We start from the raw sequence: 18,508 nt of genomic DNA on the forward strand, positions 1-18,508 counted from the left end.
GCACTGACTTATTATTCATTTATTGTTATTCTTCGCCCTCGCCAGGATTCTAGTCCTGAAAGACCAAAGGGTCGGGATGCAAGTTAACACTTTGATTTCTAAAACTCAATATTCATTTGATGTTGCAATTTGTAATGTGCAGATTTCATCCTATCTTAATTGGTTTATTGTACAGACACATAAGTAGCAAGCTTGGAGAAGACATTGTTGCATAATAGGGAAGACTATGGTTCTTAAGGACCGGCGAAGATTCACATAGAACGTGTCAGCAGAGCTAGTTCTTGGATGAGTGGGAAACCAGAAACAGTTCTTGCAATGAAGAAGACTACCCAAGAAGTTGTATATCATCAGTGAACTATCAAGTGAGTGCTTATTTATAGATTGTGAGGCAAATATGATTATGAGCATTATAAGATCTATATGTCAATATTTAATTGAATTATATGTATGGTTGTTGACTGTTGTAGTACGAATCTAACTTCAGATGTCTGCCATGTTTTTGATTACGTACAAATAAAAAATTCAATAGCTTGGAGTTCGATTTTTTCAATATGTTTTAAAAATCAAAACGTTTTTTCTGTTTGATATAAACCAAATGAATATACTTTTGGTAGTTTGATAAGGTGTTCTTTTCTGTTCTTTATAGGAAAATAAATTCGTTTAAATTTTGAATTTAGTTAGGAAGCTAGTGTTTCAAGAAGTCTATTGCCTGATCTTTTTTCTTGGTATATTTGGCCCAGATGTTTGTATAGTTGGTATTGCTCGTACACCAATGGGAGGATTTCTTAGTACTCTATCATTCCTACCAGCCACCAAGCTTGGTGCCATAGCTATCCAGAGTAAGCTTATATTGGATCGAATATCACTTTTTTTTATCTGCGAGTACATCCAACATAACTCTGAAATGGTCACTTTTAATCTACAGGTGCTCTTAAGAGGGCAACTGTTGACTCATCTTTTGTGCAAGAGGTCTTCTTTGGTAACGTCCAGAGTGCAAATTTGGGCCAAGATCCAGCTCGACAAGCTGCGATTGGGGCTGGGATACCTAATATTGTTGTCTGCACCACAATTAACAAAGTTTGCGCATCAGGGATGAAAGCTGAGGTTCCTATCTTCTGGGAAGTGGGAACTATATTTTCTTGTCTGACATGTGAATAAAATGCACATAACATTTTCGTCTTGGTCATACAACAACAATGCTTGCAGCACATATTTTGAAGTTTGGATTCTTGAGAAATTTGTACGTTGGAAGTGCTTTAGTTAAAGGGTTTACCAGGTCTTGCTTACTTGATAATGCTAAGAAGATGTTTGAACAGATGAGATAAAGAAATGTTGTTTCTTTGAGTGGTTGCAAGGTTGGATTGGTAAAGCAAAAGAGAGGAGAGGGTGTTGCATAATGTTTTATATACCACAGACAAGAGACTCAGTTGGCATAAACATTGATACTTATGTAGTTCTTCTAAGTGTGCTTTTGCCGAGTTTTCGATTCCGGATGTAGGAAGGCCAAAGGGAAGGGAGGTTCATGAGTTTGTGCTCACAAACTCTTTGATGGATTTGAATGTCGCAATTTCAAACTCAATTTGCTATAAATGTTGAATTAGAGATGTTATATAAACTACTATTGTTATTGTCTTGGTGGGATTATTAACAATTAATCGTTTGAACGGTTGTCCTTTTTTTTTTCTTATTCTTCTGATGCAAGAAAGGAATGAGTTGTTGGTCAATCTTTTTTTCTTCTCTCTAGTTTTTTTTTTCAAAAAGGATCCATATCGCGATTTTATAAGATGAATGATGAAATCAATTCGAAACTCAAGATTTCACAGATACATAATCTTATTTATATTCTCGATTTGCAAATCGAGTTTGCAAGATATACAACCCAAGATAATATTCTGCAAAGCTTGCAAATCATGTTTACAGTCTATATTTTGCAAATCATGTTTGCAGTCTATATTTTGCAAACCATGTATGCAGTCTATATTGTGCAAACACTGTTTGCAGTTTACATTATGCAAACACATGTTTGCAGAATAGATTGTTGCAAACACATGTTTGCAGAACTTGTTTGCAAACACATGTTTGCATAACAGATTGTTCCAAACACGTTTGCATAACAGATTGTTGCAAACACGTTTGCAGAAAAACGTAAAGGAAAAAACGCCGTTTTTTTCTGGGTTTTTTTTTTTTTTGAAAAAAAGTATTGAAAGTGGATCTTGTTAGAAAGCTAATGAAAAATCATTTCTAAACATATAATTTTTATAGAAATCCGACATCTCAAACAAAAGTTATATCGATTTAAAATTTAAAGAAAAATAAAGGAATTTAGTTACACAAAATGACAAAAAAAGGTATTTTAGTATTTGCACACTTTTTGACCTGAATAATAATTTTCAAATGTTTTGTGCTTTTCTACTCGTTTTCAATATTATTTTGACCTTTCTAGAAATTACCCCTATTCAAAATATTCTTTTGGAAAATTATTGTGGACAAAAGTAAAAAGAAAAAAAAAGCCGTGCACAAAAGTACACAACGTCATATCTTAAACACGTCTCCTACACAAAACAGCCCCGAGCCAGTCCAAGTTCCCTTGGATTGCCCTGTCCGGGGCTTCCGACGAAGCGACAGAGGGGCCTATGACAATTTTTGGGCCCCTATAGAGCGTCCCTTCGTTAGTTCGTTGTATTGCCAACCAGTTTACCATCCCAAGGCATCATCGGCCTTTATTAACAGTTTGTCAGTTCACCCTTTTTGGATGACAGCCACGTAAAAGTTCTGCATTCTTTCCAAGTCTCTGAAACAGACAGATATAGCGCGCGAAATATTTCATCTTCCTTTCCCACCATTTCTTCTCTCTTTCCTCCTCCTCTCTCTCTATAATCGATCCATTTATGTTTCTCTGATCAACAAAAATCAAACAAGAAATATTTCCATTCTTATCCTTATAATCTTCGCGAGTAATTTCACTAGTAAACCTTCACCGCTTCAAGGTAATTCATTCATCCTTCGTTCTGATTTTTCATTCTGGCATCTGTTTTCCTTTTCATTTGTTGTATTTTTAGTTTCTTGATTAGTACAACTTTTTAAAGTTATTACTATTGGGCACAAAAGATTAGATTGTGTTTTGTTCTATAGAATTCTAGGGTTTCGATTAAAAAAGATTCCGACTCTTTATGTTTTAAATTAAATTGTTATACGTTGCCTTTAGATTTCCTTACGTATAATTGAAGATTAGGATCGATCAAAGTATTTGAAGTAGATATTGTTCATTTTGGTGAATTTGAATTTCCAGTTTAAACCCGACTCTTGTGAATTAGGTTATAGATTATGTTTCAAGCTGATGAGTAATAAGTGAGTTAGGTTATAGTTGAATGCATGCATTATAAATTTTGTAGTATGGCATTGTCTTTAGTGATGTCCTTTAAGAGAACAATTTGGATTAGGGTTTCTATAAACTAAAATTCGGTGTGTGTGTGTGTGGGATGAGGTTGGGTAGGGGGAGGGGGGTATTTGGGTTTGAATGTGCTTTTTCAAGGTCGAATTAGGTTTATTTTGAATGAGAATTTTGTGGGCCTGGTTATTGGTGGATTTTTTGTTTAATTACAATGAAAGAAGACTGCAAAACTAAGTAACGAGAGACAAAGGGAGGGAAAACTACTTAATTTAGTCTGTTTGCTACTGTAATTGGAGGTGGTTGTTGGTGTCTGGGTGGGTTACTTATAACACTCAAAGAAGAATGTTCGAGAAAGAAAGAGAGTGAATTACATAAATCAATCTCTTGCTACTGCGAAGGGATAGGTTCATGTCAAACAGAATTATATATAGGGGATGATGATCGGTGTTAACACCAGCGCTGAGTTGGGGAAAATTTTGTAATGTTCATGAAATCCCTAAATTTATTAGACGAGAAAAATTGACAGGCACTCAAAAGTAAAAGAGATGCAATCAAATTGTGGCCGTCTCCTTTTTGCCAAATATTGAACTCGAAATGTTGCTTCTTTTACTAGATGATGACACTTTTAAGTTTTAACTGCTTCAGAAATGTTTTTTTCAGTTCTGCATAAAATTTTAAAAGCATGGCCATGGACTTTTTTGCTGCACTTCATCCATGGCTGTCATGAAACTATGAAACCCTAGTAGAAGTAGGAGTAATTTTTTTTGCAAGAAAGTGGTACATACAAATCACATGCTGCATAACTGGGGTTTTCCAAGGAAGAAATGTTCAAAGAGGCATGACTTGTTGGGGTATAATACTAAAACTATTCATTGTGGCTTGCCGTGCTTTCTCTACCTGCGCTTCCCCTGACAATGGTGTAACCATTCATCGTAGCCCCAAAATCCTGTCCTACCACTGACTAGATGAAATGAGGATGCAATTAAATCAATCTTTGCTAGGGAGGACTGCACTGATGGTGTAGTCAAGTCCTTACTTGACACAGCCTGGGTTTTGGAGTTGGGCATAAAACTATGGAGTTCCTTACCGGAAACATCTTGGTTTACAACCGGATGGCTTGGCGTAGACAAAAATGCATGGGTGAAATCACTATCTTGCCAGGTTGATCATTTTTCAAGTGTTACTAACATTTGAATTTTTGATATGCGGGCATGCAATCATTACCGTTTCTCGACACTTCCATTACCAACTAAAACTCAAGAGACCTGCAGGTTGGGCTAATAAGCAAAAACTTTTAGTCCAAAGAAATTTAATCTGAACAATGCTATACTGGCCTTTTATGTTTCGGGTATAAAGCAAATCCTATTCTTAAGCTCTTTTTTTTACTCTGTTATGGCTGACTTTTCGCGACTAACATGCTTCTCATAAAATTCTAACATTATAATTTAAACAACTGAGTTGCTCTTGATGATTGTAGCAAGTTATGTTAGAGATACAACAAGAACTTTTAGCAGAATTGTAGAACGTAATCTTGCATGTCCCTCTTACTGTTCCGACACTACATTTCTCATTGATAAAATCACTGAGTTACTGACACTATATTCCTATTTACCGACGAACACTTTCTGGTCTGATTTCGGAGATACAATGGAACTGCTTCAGTTTTTAGCGTAGTCTCCTTAAAATGAACTCTTACTGGGACCAAAGTCACAATATGTGATGAAGCAAACGCTTCAGGCGTGTCGTGGGATGAACAAAGTGCTGGACCAATATGTTTGTGCTAAATAAAAAGGCGACAACAATTGCTTCAGGAGCAGATGAAACTATGGAGCTCGAACAGGGGAAATCAAATCAGAAACTGCGGAGAAGTCTGATGTCTAATACTTGGCTAGGAACTGAAATATCAGGGTACGGATACGAGATAAGAACAGTTCCCATGGAATGCTTGACAGACCCACTGATGGATTTGTCCTTGTGAACCTCGAGAGTCGCAAGAACCGGTTCACTGTTCTTACCCAGTTTTAGCTTATAGGTTAAAATTTTATTTTACTATTCAAGGAGTTTGTAATCTTCATAACTGGCATCCCACATTATCATTTCAATGAGTTGTTTGTGTATTGCCTCTGACGGTAAAAAAGATTAGGGTAAGAATCGGGTAAGTTCAATTTTCAGGAGACATGAACTGGCCATTGCTCTCGGTCACATTGGCAGGTGATACACTTGAACGAATTTTCCTTGGAATGTGCTCCGATGATTTCTCTGCAAACAACTTAACAGTAATTTTTCTTTGTCACAGTCCACAACCCGGGCATCTTTTTTCTTTGGGTCATAGTAGACTGAACCATCCATAAGGTTCCGTTACATGTTTCATGGTATTACTACAATGAAGGAAATAAGGAATGACTGCGAAGAAGAAAATGAAAGTTGCATCTTCAGACACTAAACCATTTATCTTGTCATCCTCGCATGGTATTAATGTTTCAAGGTATGACGAGCCTTTGGTATATGCCGTTCTGATTTAATCCGTTTATCTCATCCATTACATTTTATGTTTAATTAATCATTACGCTATTTGTGTAAGTTTGTGTCCACTCTGCAGCAGTAAGAAGGTCTCTCTGTCGCTCCACCTCGAAATCTCTCTGTTCCACACTTCTTTGCTTGAGAAAGGAAGATGACTTATGGATTTACATTCTACAGTTGATATTTCATATTAACAGGGATATACTATATTAATCTGCTCAAATTCACTTGCAACATTGGAAAATTACATGGATTTTTGCAGCAGAATAGGTTCATAATTTCATTTGTGTTTATTCAAGACCTTGTTAAAATCGGTGAACTTGTGAGCAAAGATCTATGAGTCATTCTAATCTCCAAACCTGACATTATACTTTTGGTAAGTTTTTGCTATCCATTTTATCTTTTAAAAAAATCATATCATTGTAAGAATCAAATTAGTTCCAATTGTAGGCGCACTCCTTTTAGTGCCATTAGTAGGTTAAAGGTGTAGTTTGTATAGGAAAAATTTCTGTGATGACCCGAAAAAATAGTTTATGTAAACTGATGAAAATGTGCGGGCTTTCTTATTACACATTTCTTTGTCATAGAAAACAACCTAAAAGTTCTATAGTTTCCCGAGCTGATGTGGAAAATAATGGTTTATGTCTAGGCATGCTCTTATTTGACATTATATTTTCACTTTTGTGTTAAATTTCTCGTCTTGAGAAAAAATAGAGATGCATGCTTGAAAAGAACTCAAATGTGATATATTATTAGCCCTCGTTGGAAGTACTGAGATACACTTTGTGTTTAACCTTTTTGAAACTTCTTTTCTTTTTAATATTACACCTTAGTCTCTTATTCACCTAAAGGCCAAGTAGTTGGAATCGTCTGATCCACCCAATTAACTCGGCATTGGGCCGGAATTGGAGGTAGACCTATCTAATCATGTCAGCGGGCTTCGTTTCTTTTTAAATCTCTAATTTTTTGAAATATTAGGAGCCAAATACAATTATACAGTGCCTCTCCGTACAAAAACGAATCCGCATAAGAGCTAGTTTTTCAATTTCTCTAATGCACAAGAACTTAAGTGTCTGTAGCCGAGCCGGTTCCTCCTTGGCTTTACAGATGTGCTACAACAACTCCCACTATGACTTCCTACTTAATCATGTTCAACTATCTTATTTTATAGTCATGTCTAATTATTTAATAATTAAAGTTGGTTTGTCTTTACTGCTTTAAAAAGTTCATTTTGATACAGATGAATCTGGGAATTTATTTGTAGGAGTGGCCAGGTAGAAAAGTAGATGCTGGATCAAATCGCAGGGAGTCATATCAACAGAATACAGTGAGGTTTCATGCTTGGTTGACTGACATTTCTTGAAGGAGCGGGAGTCCTTTTTTTGGTATGTTACTTACTCTTTCCCATTATCCTCATTCCTCACCTCAGGAACAAAATTCTCTTTGAAATTGCTCTTTCCCCTCAATGTCACAATTCTACCATCGAAAACTTATCACTAACAGCTGCGGTAAAAAGAAATAAGATTCAACTGGGACCCACAAAGCAATTAGTGAAATTGAAATGGTGTTTATATTAGGTCGTTCTATTGTATAATCCTATTGAAAATCGATAATTGTTATTTTGGTCCCAAGAGCAGGTGTACCTGGGTAGGAAGCTATCCAGTATAGGGAACCTACTAAAAGTTACGGTTCCGCTTTCAAGTTCCTAACAATTTTGTTTTTGGTACTAATATAAAAAACCTACAAAATTTCTCATAAACAAAGCAGGTTGAAATTACTCAGCGAATGTTTCTCTAGAGTTTCTTTAATTTGAAATTGATCATAAAGAAACGAAATTTAAAAACATTTTATACATACCCCTATGATCACAGATTCACAGCAGTACCGAACTTTAGTAATGTATGTATCATTATTGGTCATCACTTTTTGGAATTCATATTACATATTTACACACTGATGAGATGGGCTACATGTATAACAAAAAATTCTCGACGGGTTAAACAAGTGGAAATTCAGAAAGTTGGAACATTACTATTGCAATAATTTGATTGCATATATAAAATCCTTGTATACTGATGAAGTTGCTCTACTACCTGATGACCACTAAGAGGGCATCATCATGCATACTTGCTCATCTTCATCTTCCTCATTGGCCTGCTTGGGCTTGTTTTCTCGTCGTAGACCATAACCATGATGGCGTTTTGCTCTGATTTTAGAGGTAATCACTTGATAAACTCTTCTAGACGTTTCTTGAGCCAATGGTAATAGCTTAGTATAAGAAAGATTGGAACCTAACTTTCTTTTTTTAATGTATTGTTTTTACAAATGGAGTGGATATATATTCAATCTTGTCATGTGGATGTTCACTAAGATTAGTACTATGTTTTGTATTGTCCACTTCATCATATTCATACCAGGGATCAGTTTTGGTTCTTATTTTTTGTTTTGACAGGCAAAGGCAAGAAGGGTATTGGTTGGATAAGAACTAAAAAAGTTTTATAATAGCTTGCCCAAAAATAATACCACTCCATGTTCACAAAATAGTACAGAAAATATATTGGGGTCAAGTCTAGCAGATCCGAAGGACTAATCTCCACCATCTTTAATGCCCCTTGAAGGCTTGTTAGCTTATATAAAAAAGAAAGGGTTATCAAAGATATACAATTGAGAGCATTGGCAATTCTTATATGAAGTCATCTTGGGTCAAGTCTATCATTATTTTCTTAAAAGAAGGAAGAGAACTTGTTGGTTGGTGGACCCAACACTAAGAGGACCTACCAAGAAAGTGGATCCACAAAAGCATAAAGGTTAATTGACTCTCTCTCCTTCCACCTCCAAATCTCTCTTGTTCACATGTGACATTTTTGCTTGAAAAAGGAAGATGACTGTTTTGGTAGTTATGGTTTTATGTTCTATAAGTATATTTCATATTAGCAGGGACCCGCCATGTTAATCTGATCAAAATCATTTCCAACATGGAACAATAGCATGGATTTTTGTACCAGAACCAGGTTAGAAATTTCATTTCCTTTCATTTCTGTTTATTGGACAGCTAAGGAGCATTTTTTTTTTGTAAGGTTGGGAACTTGTGAGAAAAGGTAGATGATCCTAATAATCTCCTAATTTGTCTCTATTATAGGGGTGTTTTGACTGTGGATCTTATTTTCTCTAAAACTAGTTCGTAGTTATAGAAGTTGATTTAGTTCAGATTTTTTTTTATCCTTACTCTTACTTCGCTTTGTATTTCTCCCTAAAATCAGTCTCCAAAAAAGAAAATCAATTTTCTGTGACAGCAACTTTCTTTTTGTGCCACTGCAATTCTTACTTTCACTCTCTAATTGATCGTATTTTGTCATTTTTTTGTTTTAATCTCGTATTTTATTGAAATTAAGAAGCGGCGGTCACTGATGGAGTCAATTTAGTCAACTCGAACTGACCAATAAAATTTGATACAGAAGAATGTAGAGGTTTTTGTTTTGTAGGAAGGCCTTGCCCCCCTTGCTCAATCAAAATCCGGGAGGTCACATCAACACTTGCTTGACTGGAATCATGTGAAGTCTTCTTGGTATGTTACATATTACCCATTCCTTTAATTTCACCTCATCTGAATTATTTTTCACTCATCCTCAAGTTTCACAAAGAACAAACACATTCAACCAACCCACCTGAACAATCATTAAAATTTGGATGGTGCTTATTTTAGGTTGTGCTTTTGTGTTTAGGGGTACTATATGGCTGCTAGTAGAATTTGTACCTAAGCGGAATGACAAATTTTACAGGTGAAGAGATCGTTAATTAGTTACAATCAGTTGGATATATGAACATTGGCACATGAACTTTGGGAAAAAGAAAACAAGGTTTATGGGTGCATAGTTTTCATAGCAGCTTGGGAGTTATTGTAGTTGGAACCTGTAAGTGGAATTTCTATTTGAAAGAGACTGGCCTCCTGAGCCATTAGGAGGTAATTCCTTTGCCGACACTACTTGACTACGTAATGAGACTTTAAGAGGCGTGAAGTTTCTTTTGCCAGTCAAGTTTTGCATCCGAATTTAGAAGAATTGAGAGGTCGCTCATTTTCTTCACAAAATCTTTTTCTTTTGTTCGTGGCTCCTATTTTCATATGCTTTTGCACCCTTCATTACCTAAATAGCCCCTAAAGATTGTTCATTACCCAAACCTTTTATGAGCTTAATTTTTGTAATGAAGCATGATGCTACATCGTCTTCAATAAATTTTTTTCATTGATCGATCCAAAAACATACAAGATATTAACTTTGATGCACTAGTTGAATAAAGAACTTGCATGTTAAGCTACATTCCCTGCTGATCACCAAAACAAGCAAACCGGAAGGGGCTGGTTTTACCGCACGGTCTGCACCAAACCTGAACTTTATGCTGGACCACACAGGATGGTGTTTGAGAAAGTACTTGGATTTTCATTTTTACATTTGATCCTCCAAAACAACTACCCATCACTTCCTATTGGGGTCCGGACCATAAACTTGTTGAATATGATGAAATTTGAGCTTCACTTTGGGACAAATAGTCGCTACTAGATGGCTCAGACTCCTCATCAATTTGGCAATCGAAATTAACCCCAAATAATCTCAATCTTCTTGAATTTACAGGCACTTCTGGTATTGTCGTGTTTTGAGCAACTGGTTCCGCTGCAAATTCCAATCACAGTTAAACGGCGAGAGTAACTTTAAATTACTACTAGAGTATAACTATAGATAGATTTGTTTGATCTTTCAGTATTTCCTCAGTAAAACTGTATGGGAAATTCTCAAAGGCGGGCCCTGTATTCGCTATAGGCATATCCTGCTGCCAAATTTTGTGGAGGGTTCACAATAGAACGAAGCACCTATAGCAATTCTGGTGGGATGTTCCGCCTTTCGAACTTCCCGTGTTATAAAAGATTATATTAATTTTTTGAAATATAATAAATTTATTAAATTATTATTTTTTCTTTTTAGGAGGAAAGAGATATAGTGTAGTTAGTAGTTAGTACCTGCATGGAGATAGGGGGTTTGGTAGAATATTTGCATATTATTAATATGATGAGGGTGTGAAGGATAAGGATGAGCAGAGTAGAAAGATTGGGTCCATGGAGCTGTAGAATTAGGCACAACTTGTGCCAATTCGCCATCTTGGACCACCGCGGTGGCGGTGGTAGTAGTGGCACGGCGTCTCCACCTGATAAATAACCGTTCACCTGGGAGTCGCTCAAAAGCCACAATGTCACCTGATTCGAGCTGCTTTTCTTTAACATAGCGGCTCCAGCCTTTAGTCAAGACATAACTTTGACTACTATTCCAATACGAGTAACGAAATCTCCATTGTTTACCTGACTCGTCTTCGAAACTCAGTAGAGAGTCATTTCCACCAAGTGGGAAGTATTTTTCTGCGTGTTGTTTTGGTATAACAAGTCGATTCAACTTACCAACGTCGCTCGGTGTTAATGGCTTCTCGAACAGGTACTCTCTCTCTTCCTCTTCTTCATTTTGTTTTTCATCTTCTTCTATTTGTTGTTGTTGTTGTTGGAAGTTAGAGAGAGAATGAGCTTGATAGTTAGATAGAGAAACATTTCCTTGAGTGTTAAAATTAGTGGGTAGCCAAACAAGTTGATGATTTTGTTGGGGATTATGAAATTGGGTTCCTTGGTGATGATGATGATCAGGGACAATTGAATCTTGGAATCTTGAATATGGATTAATTTGGGTTGAATCCAAATTGGGTTGAGTAGTCCAGAATCCTTCATGAAATTGATCTGAAGAGATAAACTGGTTATTCCTAGACATTGTTGAGTTTTCAGAATGTTGTCTTGTGAGTTTTTCTCTCTGTTCTAACTTGTAGAGAGAGAAAGAGAGAGAAAGAGTGAGAAAGAGTGTAAGAGAAAAGGGAAGTTGTGGTCTGTTGGTGAAAGTGCAAAAGAGAAGTAGTACTTTTAAGGATTTGGCGTGATGGACGTATATCAATCATTTATTATATTTAAAGGGTGTAAAAGAAGTTACCTTAATTAAAGACTGACATTTTTACTTAAAATACTGAATTCCTATAAAAACAAGTTATGGGATTGGTGGAAAAACAAGCAAAAGTCGAGGGAGTCTTGTGATGAAAAAATGTTGAAAAACATGCATTTAGTTTTAGAGAGAGAAAAAAAGAGAGAGAGAGAGAGAGAGAGAGAGAGAGAGAGAGAGAGAGAGAGAGAGAGAAATTGGGTAGAAGGAAATTTTGGGTAGTTGTTGTTGATATGACCATATATATATTTATTTACAGCTAATAAAGTTAGAATATAAAATGCTTGTTAAAAGGAATTTCTGACGTGATCAAGATTTACTTATCTGATGTGAGAATAACCTGGTGTGTGATTATAGTTTTGCAGGAGTAATATATCATTTTCACCATCATCATTATGAAAACTTCTGCTCCCAGGTATGTAATTAACTGCATGTTTTATTAAAGGAGATTGCTTCCTTGGGTCTAAAGTGACGTATATGAAAGGGACTCTAGATTCAAAACATTTTCATCTTTAACTTTGATAAATGGGTTAGAAATTAGATAAGCTCAACCATTTATCTAATTAAACTTAGTAATTGGAATACTTTAACTATAACTCGTAATATTGAAAACGGGGATTCACATGCCAATCTTCGTGGTCACTATAACTCCTAACTATTGAAAACGGGGAGTACGGTAACTATAACTCGTAATAATTCGTAATATAGTCTATGACAACCCTTTTCTGGAAAGGTCAGTATACTTTTTAAGAAGGCTAGAAGGTGAAAACTAACTTGGTAACAACTCTAGTCAAGGGTTGTTGACGACAACATGTCTATCTGTACATACTTCACAAAGTTTGTACATATAAACTCTTGCTTTGAAGTCGTCCTCTATCTTATTTAACTTTCAGATCTCGATGCTATTGAGTATGAGAAAATCTAAGATTAACTTAATCCAAAATTTATCGCGCCATGTCGGGCTGTTGGATTTTGTACAGACTTCAAAGTCTGTACATTTAGATTTTCTTGTTCATGACACACATGAGTCATGACCTACATTATTGGTGTTGGGCCTATTGGCCTTCAATTGAGGAGGACATTTCATATTTATTTACTCCTTATAGAAGGTGAGGATCATGGTTGCACTTGGATCTGCCAAAAATTCAGAGATCCCTTACTTTCCCAATATAGATAAAGATAGAATATAAGATAAGATATATTCAGATACTTGTAGTAGTAGTCTTCCTCTTCTCTTCCTCATACTTTCTCTCTCTAAGATTTGGTGTTTCAATCCTATCCTCACAAAATCATTAGTTTTTATTTGCTTCTTAATCAAACTTTTTGTCCCATTGATGTTATCAGAAACTTGGTCCTTTTTGGAATTTTTTTAGGATTGCATGTTAGTTTGAGACAAAACCCAATCTCAAGTTTTACAGGTGGATTCATGGCCACTTCTCTTCCAACAAAACCCTAAAAATGTATTTGGTCCAGGGTGAACATGCTATTGTGTGGGCCAGTAGCATGGCCAACCCTGAGATATTAGGAACTAGGTGTAGTCGTATGTGATAACCAATATGATGCCGATAATGTTATAGGCAGATAATTGTACTGTCACGTAATAAATGATATTGGCTTCGAGTGAAAAAAAAAAACAGTATATATGAGAAATCATTCAAAAGTTTTTAGTTTGACCTTTTTCTTTAGACTTCAATTTTTGGTGTTAAGTCTTAGTTTGAAGTTTTGTGGTTAAATTCATAGAAATTGTAACCCTGTACAAAGTTTTGAGTATGGTTGATGAAAAGTGTTGGGGGAAGGTCCAAAATATGGAACCTAATAGCACAATAAGTCTATTATTAACACAAAATAGGGTAAAAGTCCAAAATATGGACCCTAATAGCACAATAAGTCTACTTTTAACACAAAATAGACTTAAATTCCAAAAAAGTACAAATTTTGAAATGTACCAAACAAATCATTTTTGCATATACTACTATTTTTGGGATTCACTAAAAAAAATCATTTGTACATGACATCGTTACTTCATTGCATTAAACAAACCGTAAATAACTCTGTACATTTTGTAGTTGAACTTCACGTATTTTGGCTTGTGTTGCGTATAAAACAAACTTATTCTTACACATACCTACACATTTACTAAACAATTACTAAACAATCAAAACATTAGTCATACATTTGTGTATTTGTACAAGAAAAAACAAATATTAAAAATATAGCTCTTTTATTTATTTTATATTAAGTTTGTACTTCAAACCTGATTTATTTTTTATTTTGGACTTTTTTCCATGACCCTACAGGATAACAAGGTAAATATGATTTTGACTATGTGACAGGTAACTATGTTTTGACAAGTTAGCTAGAGATCATGTTGCCTGCAATAGTTGAACTTCATAAGCATTCACATAGCTTTGTCAACTAAATGAAGCATAATACCAGTGAGTTATACCTATAAGCATTGGCAAGGTAGTTCTTGACTCTGTCTCTCTCTATCTCAATCTCTATCTCCTCTGGCCTCTAGTGGGGGTTTACAAGTGATTATAGACTAGTGATAGAGAGAGAGAAGTTTTATTGGCGCCACATCTATGTGATTAACTCCGGGGTCCCATGGCCAAAAGGGCCCCCGCTCTTGTATTTGACCCCAAAACAACCACTTCCACCTTTTTGTTTTCCAACGGGCCTAAACCTAAGTAGGCAAGGGCGGCCCGGACCCAAAGCAACCAAAGCGGTCGCTTTGGACCCCGACGTAGTCAAGGGCCTTATATATCGAATGATGTATGTTATTTTTGGAATAATAATTACGTTTTGAAGGGATTTTGACATAAATAAAATCATAGCTCAGTGATTCAAGAGCTTAAACTTTGTATGAGATGTCATGAGATCGATGCCACCTTTAGTTTCGCTTAGGGCCCCATATTTTAGTTTCGCTTAGGGCCTCCCACATGTTGGGGCCGGCCTTGTAAGTAGTGGTTATTTTGGTTCATAAAATTGATTCAACCCTACCCATTATATATGGATGGGCACAAAATACTTTCCCCTTTGTTCATCTTCTTCTTCATTAGTTCTTTAGCCCAGGTTTTAAAATTACAAATGTTATTTACATGACTGAAGTGAAAAACAAAAATCAGGTTTGAAACGATTATCTTCTCTCTATAAAGAAAAAGAGAAGATCAAGTTGTGGGTATTAAGGGCGAACAGAACAAAATGAGCGCAGCAACCATGAGAAATAAAGTTTAGATTGTGTCTTCATTGGCTTTAGAATCCATGGAGGGACGAAGTTGTTATTTGGGTTGTTTTGCTGATAAAACATGTTAATGGAAAACAAAGATTCATTTTCTAATATATCAATTTGCCTCTTACTTGAGCCAAAGAAACTCTCTATTTCTTTTTGTTCATCTTGTTTTGTTTTGTTTTGTTTATGAAAATTTCACAATAGGAATGACAGTGCCAATTGGGTGCGTGCTAATCACAACTTAATAGATCTTGAACATTATACAATTGGTTGAACTAATTTGAATTCAAAGAAGCTAGGATCAAATTGTCTTTGGGTAAAAAAATTTAATGGGTTCGAAAGATTCCAGATCACAAAACCACATAGAAAGCGGACCTTCAATAAAAAAAAAAAACATAGAAGTGGACCCATCCAACGGGGGACATGCACTAATAGAGTGGGGTGATCCAAGCGAACAGGGGAGTAAAGATGGCTCAATTCTCAAAGTAGCCCTTCTCACTGGGGAAACGTGTTCAAATTCCACTTGTTCATCCATAGATAACGCCTTGATCTTTCTGGTGTTGGACCACCTCTCACTCTAGACCCTGACTCACAAGTATGGTCTGTTTAACACATACGTCTTGTCCCATGTCATCTGCCATGCTACATGGTTTTTCCTATATGTAGTCGTTTTGTTCTTGGGTATGATGCTCGCTTATTATATTGGCATGTCAATACTAGTGGTGGGAAAAAGACCCAGAAGACTGCTACTCAGATCTGTTTGACCGAGACAAGTAGTGGCAATGGGCACCTGATGGTCATAACTGTTAGTGTCTGATCGATCCCAAAAAATTGGTGGACGGTCATGGTTAACCGATTGACCGCCCGCTAACCCATCGCTAACCAACCAACCAATAGGCACAAGACGGTCTGTACGCAAAGTTTACACCTCTATTTGATACAATGTAGAATAAGATTTTTTTCAGAGGAGTCAACAACCCTTGGTTTGAGTGATAAGAGGTTAATCTTTCCACCTTAGAGATCAAGAGTTCGAGGCACATGTTGAACAATTAAATTTTTTTTTTTTTTTTTTTTTTCAGAGGAGGCGATGTAGTTGTATTTATGTGAAGAGTTTAAAAGTCTCGTGGGCTGTATTAGTTAAACTAAGTCAAGCTTCACAGTAGTGTATAAGGGAAATTGAAGTTATGAAGATTTGCTAAAGCCTAGCACGAGGGAGTTAATAGAGCCAAGTCTTGGACATGGAAGACCCAATCAAACACTACTTACACAAGTTTATAACTCAACTCTCCTATTTATACCACACTACTTGCAAAAAATGAATGGAGCACGAGCAGAATGCGCCTTAATCTACTACGGAGTATTATATAAATCAGCACAATTGAAGGGACTTTTGTCATTCACAATATCAAAAGGTGTAGTTTATATCTATCTTGCTAATTAAAATAAGATGTATAGACTCAAACAAGAGACCTTTTGTTACAATTTTCTAATATAATCAACGGTTCTGAGTTGAGTTTATGTCGTTTCTTTAACCATTTTCTGATATATTTTCTATTGACAGTATCTTATATTTGGGCCTAAAAAGTAGTTGGTGGGTTTTCTATTTAAATAACTTAACCCATGTGGACACATCGCTAACATATGGAGTAATACATTGTTTAACAAGTTGACATCCTTTTATCTCAAAACAAAGGATCCTACTCCGTTTGATGCATATTCGAGATGCATATATATGAAGCCATCTAAACCGTCTTAAACAATTTTCGTGTTTCATTCGGGATATGGTATGTCCGAATTGGTTTATTCACACAACGATTAAGGCGTGTACCTTACTTTTTCATTCTTCTCTCTCATTTATGATGTATATATCTAGCTATACACAATATGTGTTATCTACCATTGAGTCATTAAAATCTTTCACTTGGTTCTTCTCTTTTTTTCATTACATTCAAGATGAGTTCTTCTGAATCTCCCATTGCCAAGAGATTAGAAGGTAAAGTAGCAATTATAACTGGTGGAGCAAGCGGGATCGGTGAGAGCACAGCACGATTATTCGTTCGCCATGGAGCCAAAGTTGTCATTGCAGATATCCAAGACAACCTCGGAGACACCCTATGTGAAGAAATTGATCCGACTAGCGAAATCATCTCTTACGTTCACTGTGACGTTACTAAGGAAACAGACGTTGAAGCTCTAGTTGACACGACGGTTAGGAAGTACGGAAAGCTAGATATAATGTACAACAATGCTGGAATGGTGAACAATTTCCGTGTATCATTACTAGATACTAAATACGAAGATTTCAAGAAAGTAATGGATGTTAACCTAGTTGGAGCATTTTTTGGTGCTAAACATGCAGCTAGGTATATGATTCCTGCTAAAAAGGGAACCATACTTTTCACTGCTAGTATTGCATCGGTACAAGGAGGATTAACCCCGATTTCGTATACGACATCGAAGCACGCGGTAGTCGGGTTGGCAAAGAACTTGTGTGTTGAATTAGGGGAATATGGGATTAGGGTTAATTGTGTATCTCCATTTGGATTAGCAACACCATTACTGAGAAATGCAGTAGGAGGTGTTGAAACAAGTAGACTAGAGGAGGCATTAAGTGATAAAGCTGCTGTTTTAAAAGGGGAGGTTTTAAGGGCTCAGGATGTGGCAGAGGCAGCATTATATTTGGTTAGTGATGAGGCTAAGTATGTAAATGGCCTTAATCTTGTTGTTGATGGAGGATTTACAACTACTAATCCTTCTTTTGCTACTGCTGTAACTGCTAGTGTGCAGTAGTAGTAGTAGTTCTAATCTTCCTCTCTCTAAATCTCTTAAATTTGTTAATTTGGGGTTGTAATCTTTTTTATGTTATTTTGTGTACTTGCCCAACTTTTTCCACTGAATAAATGCTTGAGCAAGTTGTTGGTTGTTTATCAAAAAAGATAGTCAGGCCAAAGCTAAGTTGAACCAAATCGGTCGTGAACACCTAAGATCTTCGGGCATCTAAAAGTGAGATGTTGATCGACTCTGTCCTCGATCCAATTTTGGCCTTGACCTTTTTTGTTCTTTCTTGTTTATGTCTTTCTCTTTATTATATTGAGAAATATACCATTTCAGATGTGGATTCCAAAATGGTGATATTTTAAAGTAGACATTTCACCTAAAAATTTGGTATTCTCATATGAGAAGTTCTATTCCTTCTTTCTACTAGCTACCTCCCCCAACTCCGTTCCCCAACTTCCTTCCCCAACCTTCGGATTGATGTGAAGATTACACAACCCCTTAAAGATCTCAAGAAACCGTAACTAAATATCTTTTTATCAACTTTCTATTCCTCTTTCGATCAAGAAACCC

The 18,508-nt window shown here is 36.1% G+C and overlaps 1 protein-coding gene, 2 long non-coding RNA genes and 1 pseudogene across 4 annotated transcripts; 3 read left to right on the top strand and 1 right to left on the bottom strand.

Moving 5' to 3' along the window:
- The first annotated feature begins 279 nt into the window (after window positions 1-279).
- Window positions 280-1,856, top strand: LOC147568388 (uncharacterized). The gene is made up of 3 exons (XR_015238213.1): window positions 280-362; window positions 741-839; window positions 926-1,856. It is a non-coding gene; the product is annotated as an uncharacterized LOC147568388 (long non-coding RNA).
- Window positions 1,857-5,687: 3,831 nt separating this feature from the next.
- On the top strand, window positions 5,688-15,302 carry LOC147568389 (uncharacterized). Its single transcript, XR_015231037.1, has 12 exons — window positions 5,688-5,876; window positions 5,994-6,287; window positions 7,176-7,296; window positions 8,364-8,718; window positions 8,849-8,922; window positions 9,394-9,476; window positions 9,691-9,872; window positions 10,540-10,789; window positions 10,888-11,388; window positions 12,289-12,346; window positions 14,265-14,394; window positions 15,040-15,302. It is a non-coding gene; the product is annotated as an uncharacterized LOC147568389 (long non-coding RNA).
- LOC147568390 (B3 domain-containing protein At3g11580-like) lies at window positions 10,133-11,867 on the bottom strand. The gene is made up of 2 exons (XM_086654831.1): window positions 10,923-11,867; window positions 10,133-10,578 (listed from the first exon to the last, which is right to left on the bottom strand). Exons 1-2 carry the CDS (start codon window positions 11,710-11,712, stop codon window positions 10,391-10,393), a joined length of 978 nt encoding a protein of 325 aa, XP_086510957.1. The 5' UTR covers window positions 11,713-11,867; the 3' UTR covers window positions 10,133-10,390.
- A 1,724-nt stretch (window positions 15,303-17,026) lies between the features above and the next one.
- Window positions 17,027-18,265, top strand: LOC147568391 (secoisolariciresinol dehydrogenase pseudogene; annotated as a pseudogene). Its single transcript, XR_015231038.1, has one exon. The product of XR_015231038.1 is annotated as a secoisolariciresinol dehydrogenase pseudogene (transcript).
- Window positions 18,266-18,508: the final 243 nt, after the last annotated feature.

This window comes from Eschscholzia californica, unplaced genomic scaffold, assembly GCF_041429995.1.
Source record: "Eschscholzia californica isolate CP2 unplaced genomic scaffold, dmEscCali1.0.p SCAF_1, whole genome shotgun sequence".
NCBI lineage: Eukaryota > Viridiplantae > Streptophyta > Magnoliopsida > Ranunculales > Papaveraceae > Eschscholzia > Eschscholzia californica.

Coding starts and splice junctions, on each gene's coding strand:
- LOC147568390 (XM_086654831.1), bottom strand. CDS start 11,712: ATGTCTAGGAATAACCAGTTTATCTCTTCAGATCAATTTCATGAAGGA. Junction 10,579..10,922: donor AACCCCCTATCTCCATGCAG/GTACTAACTACT, acceptor TGGAATTTGCAG/CGGAACCAGTTGCTCAAAAC.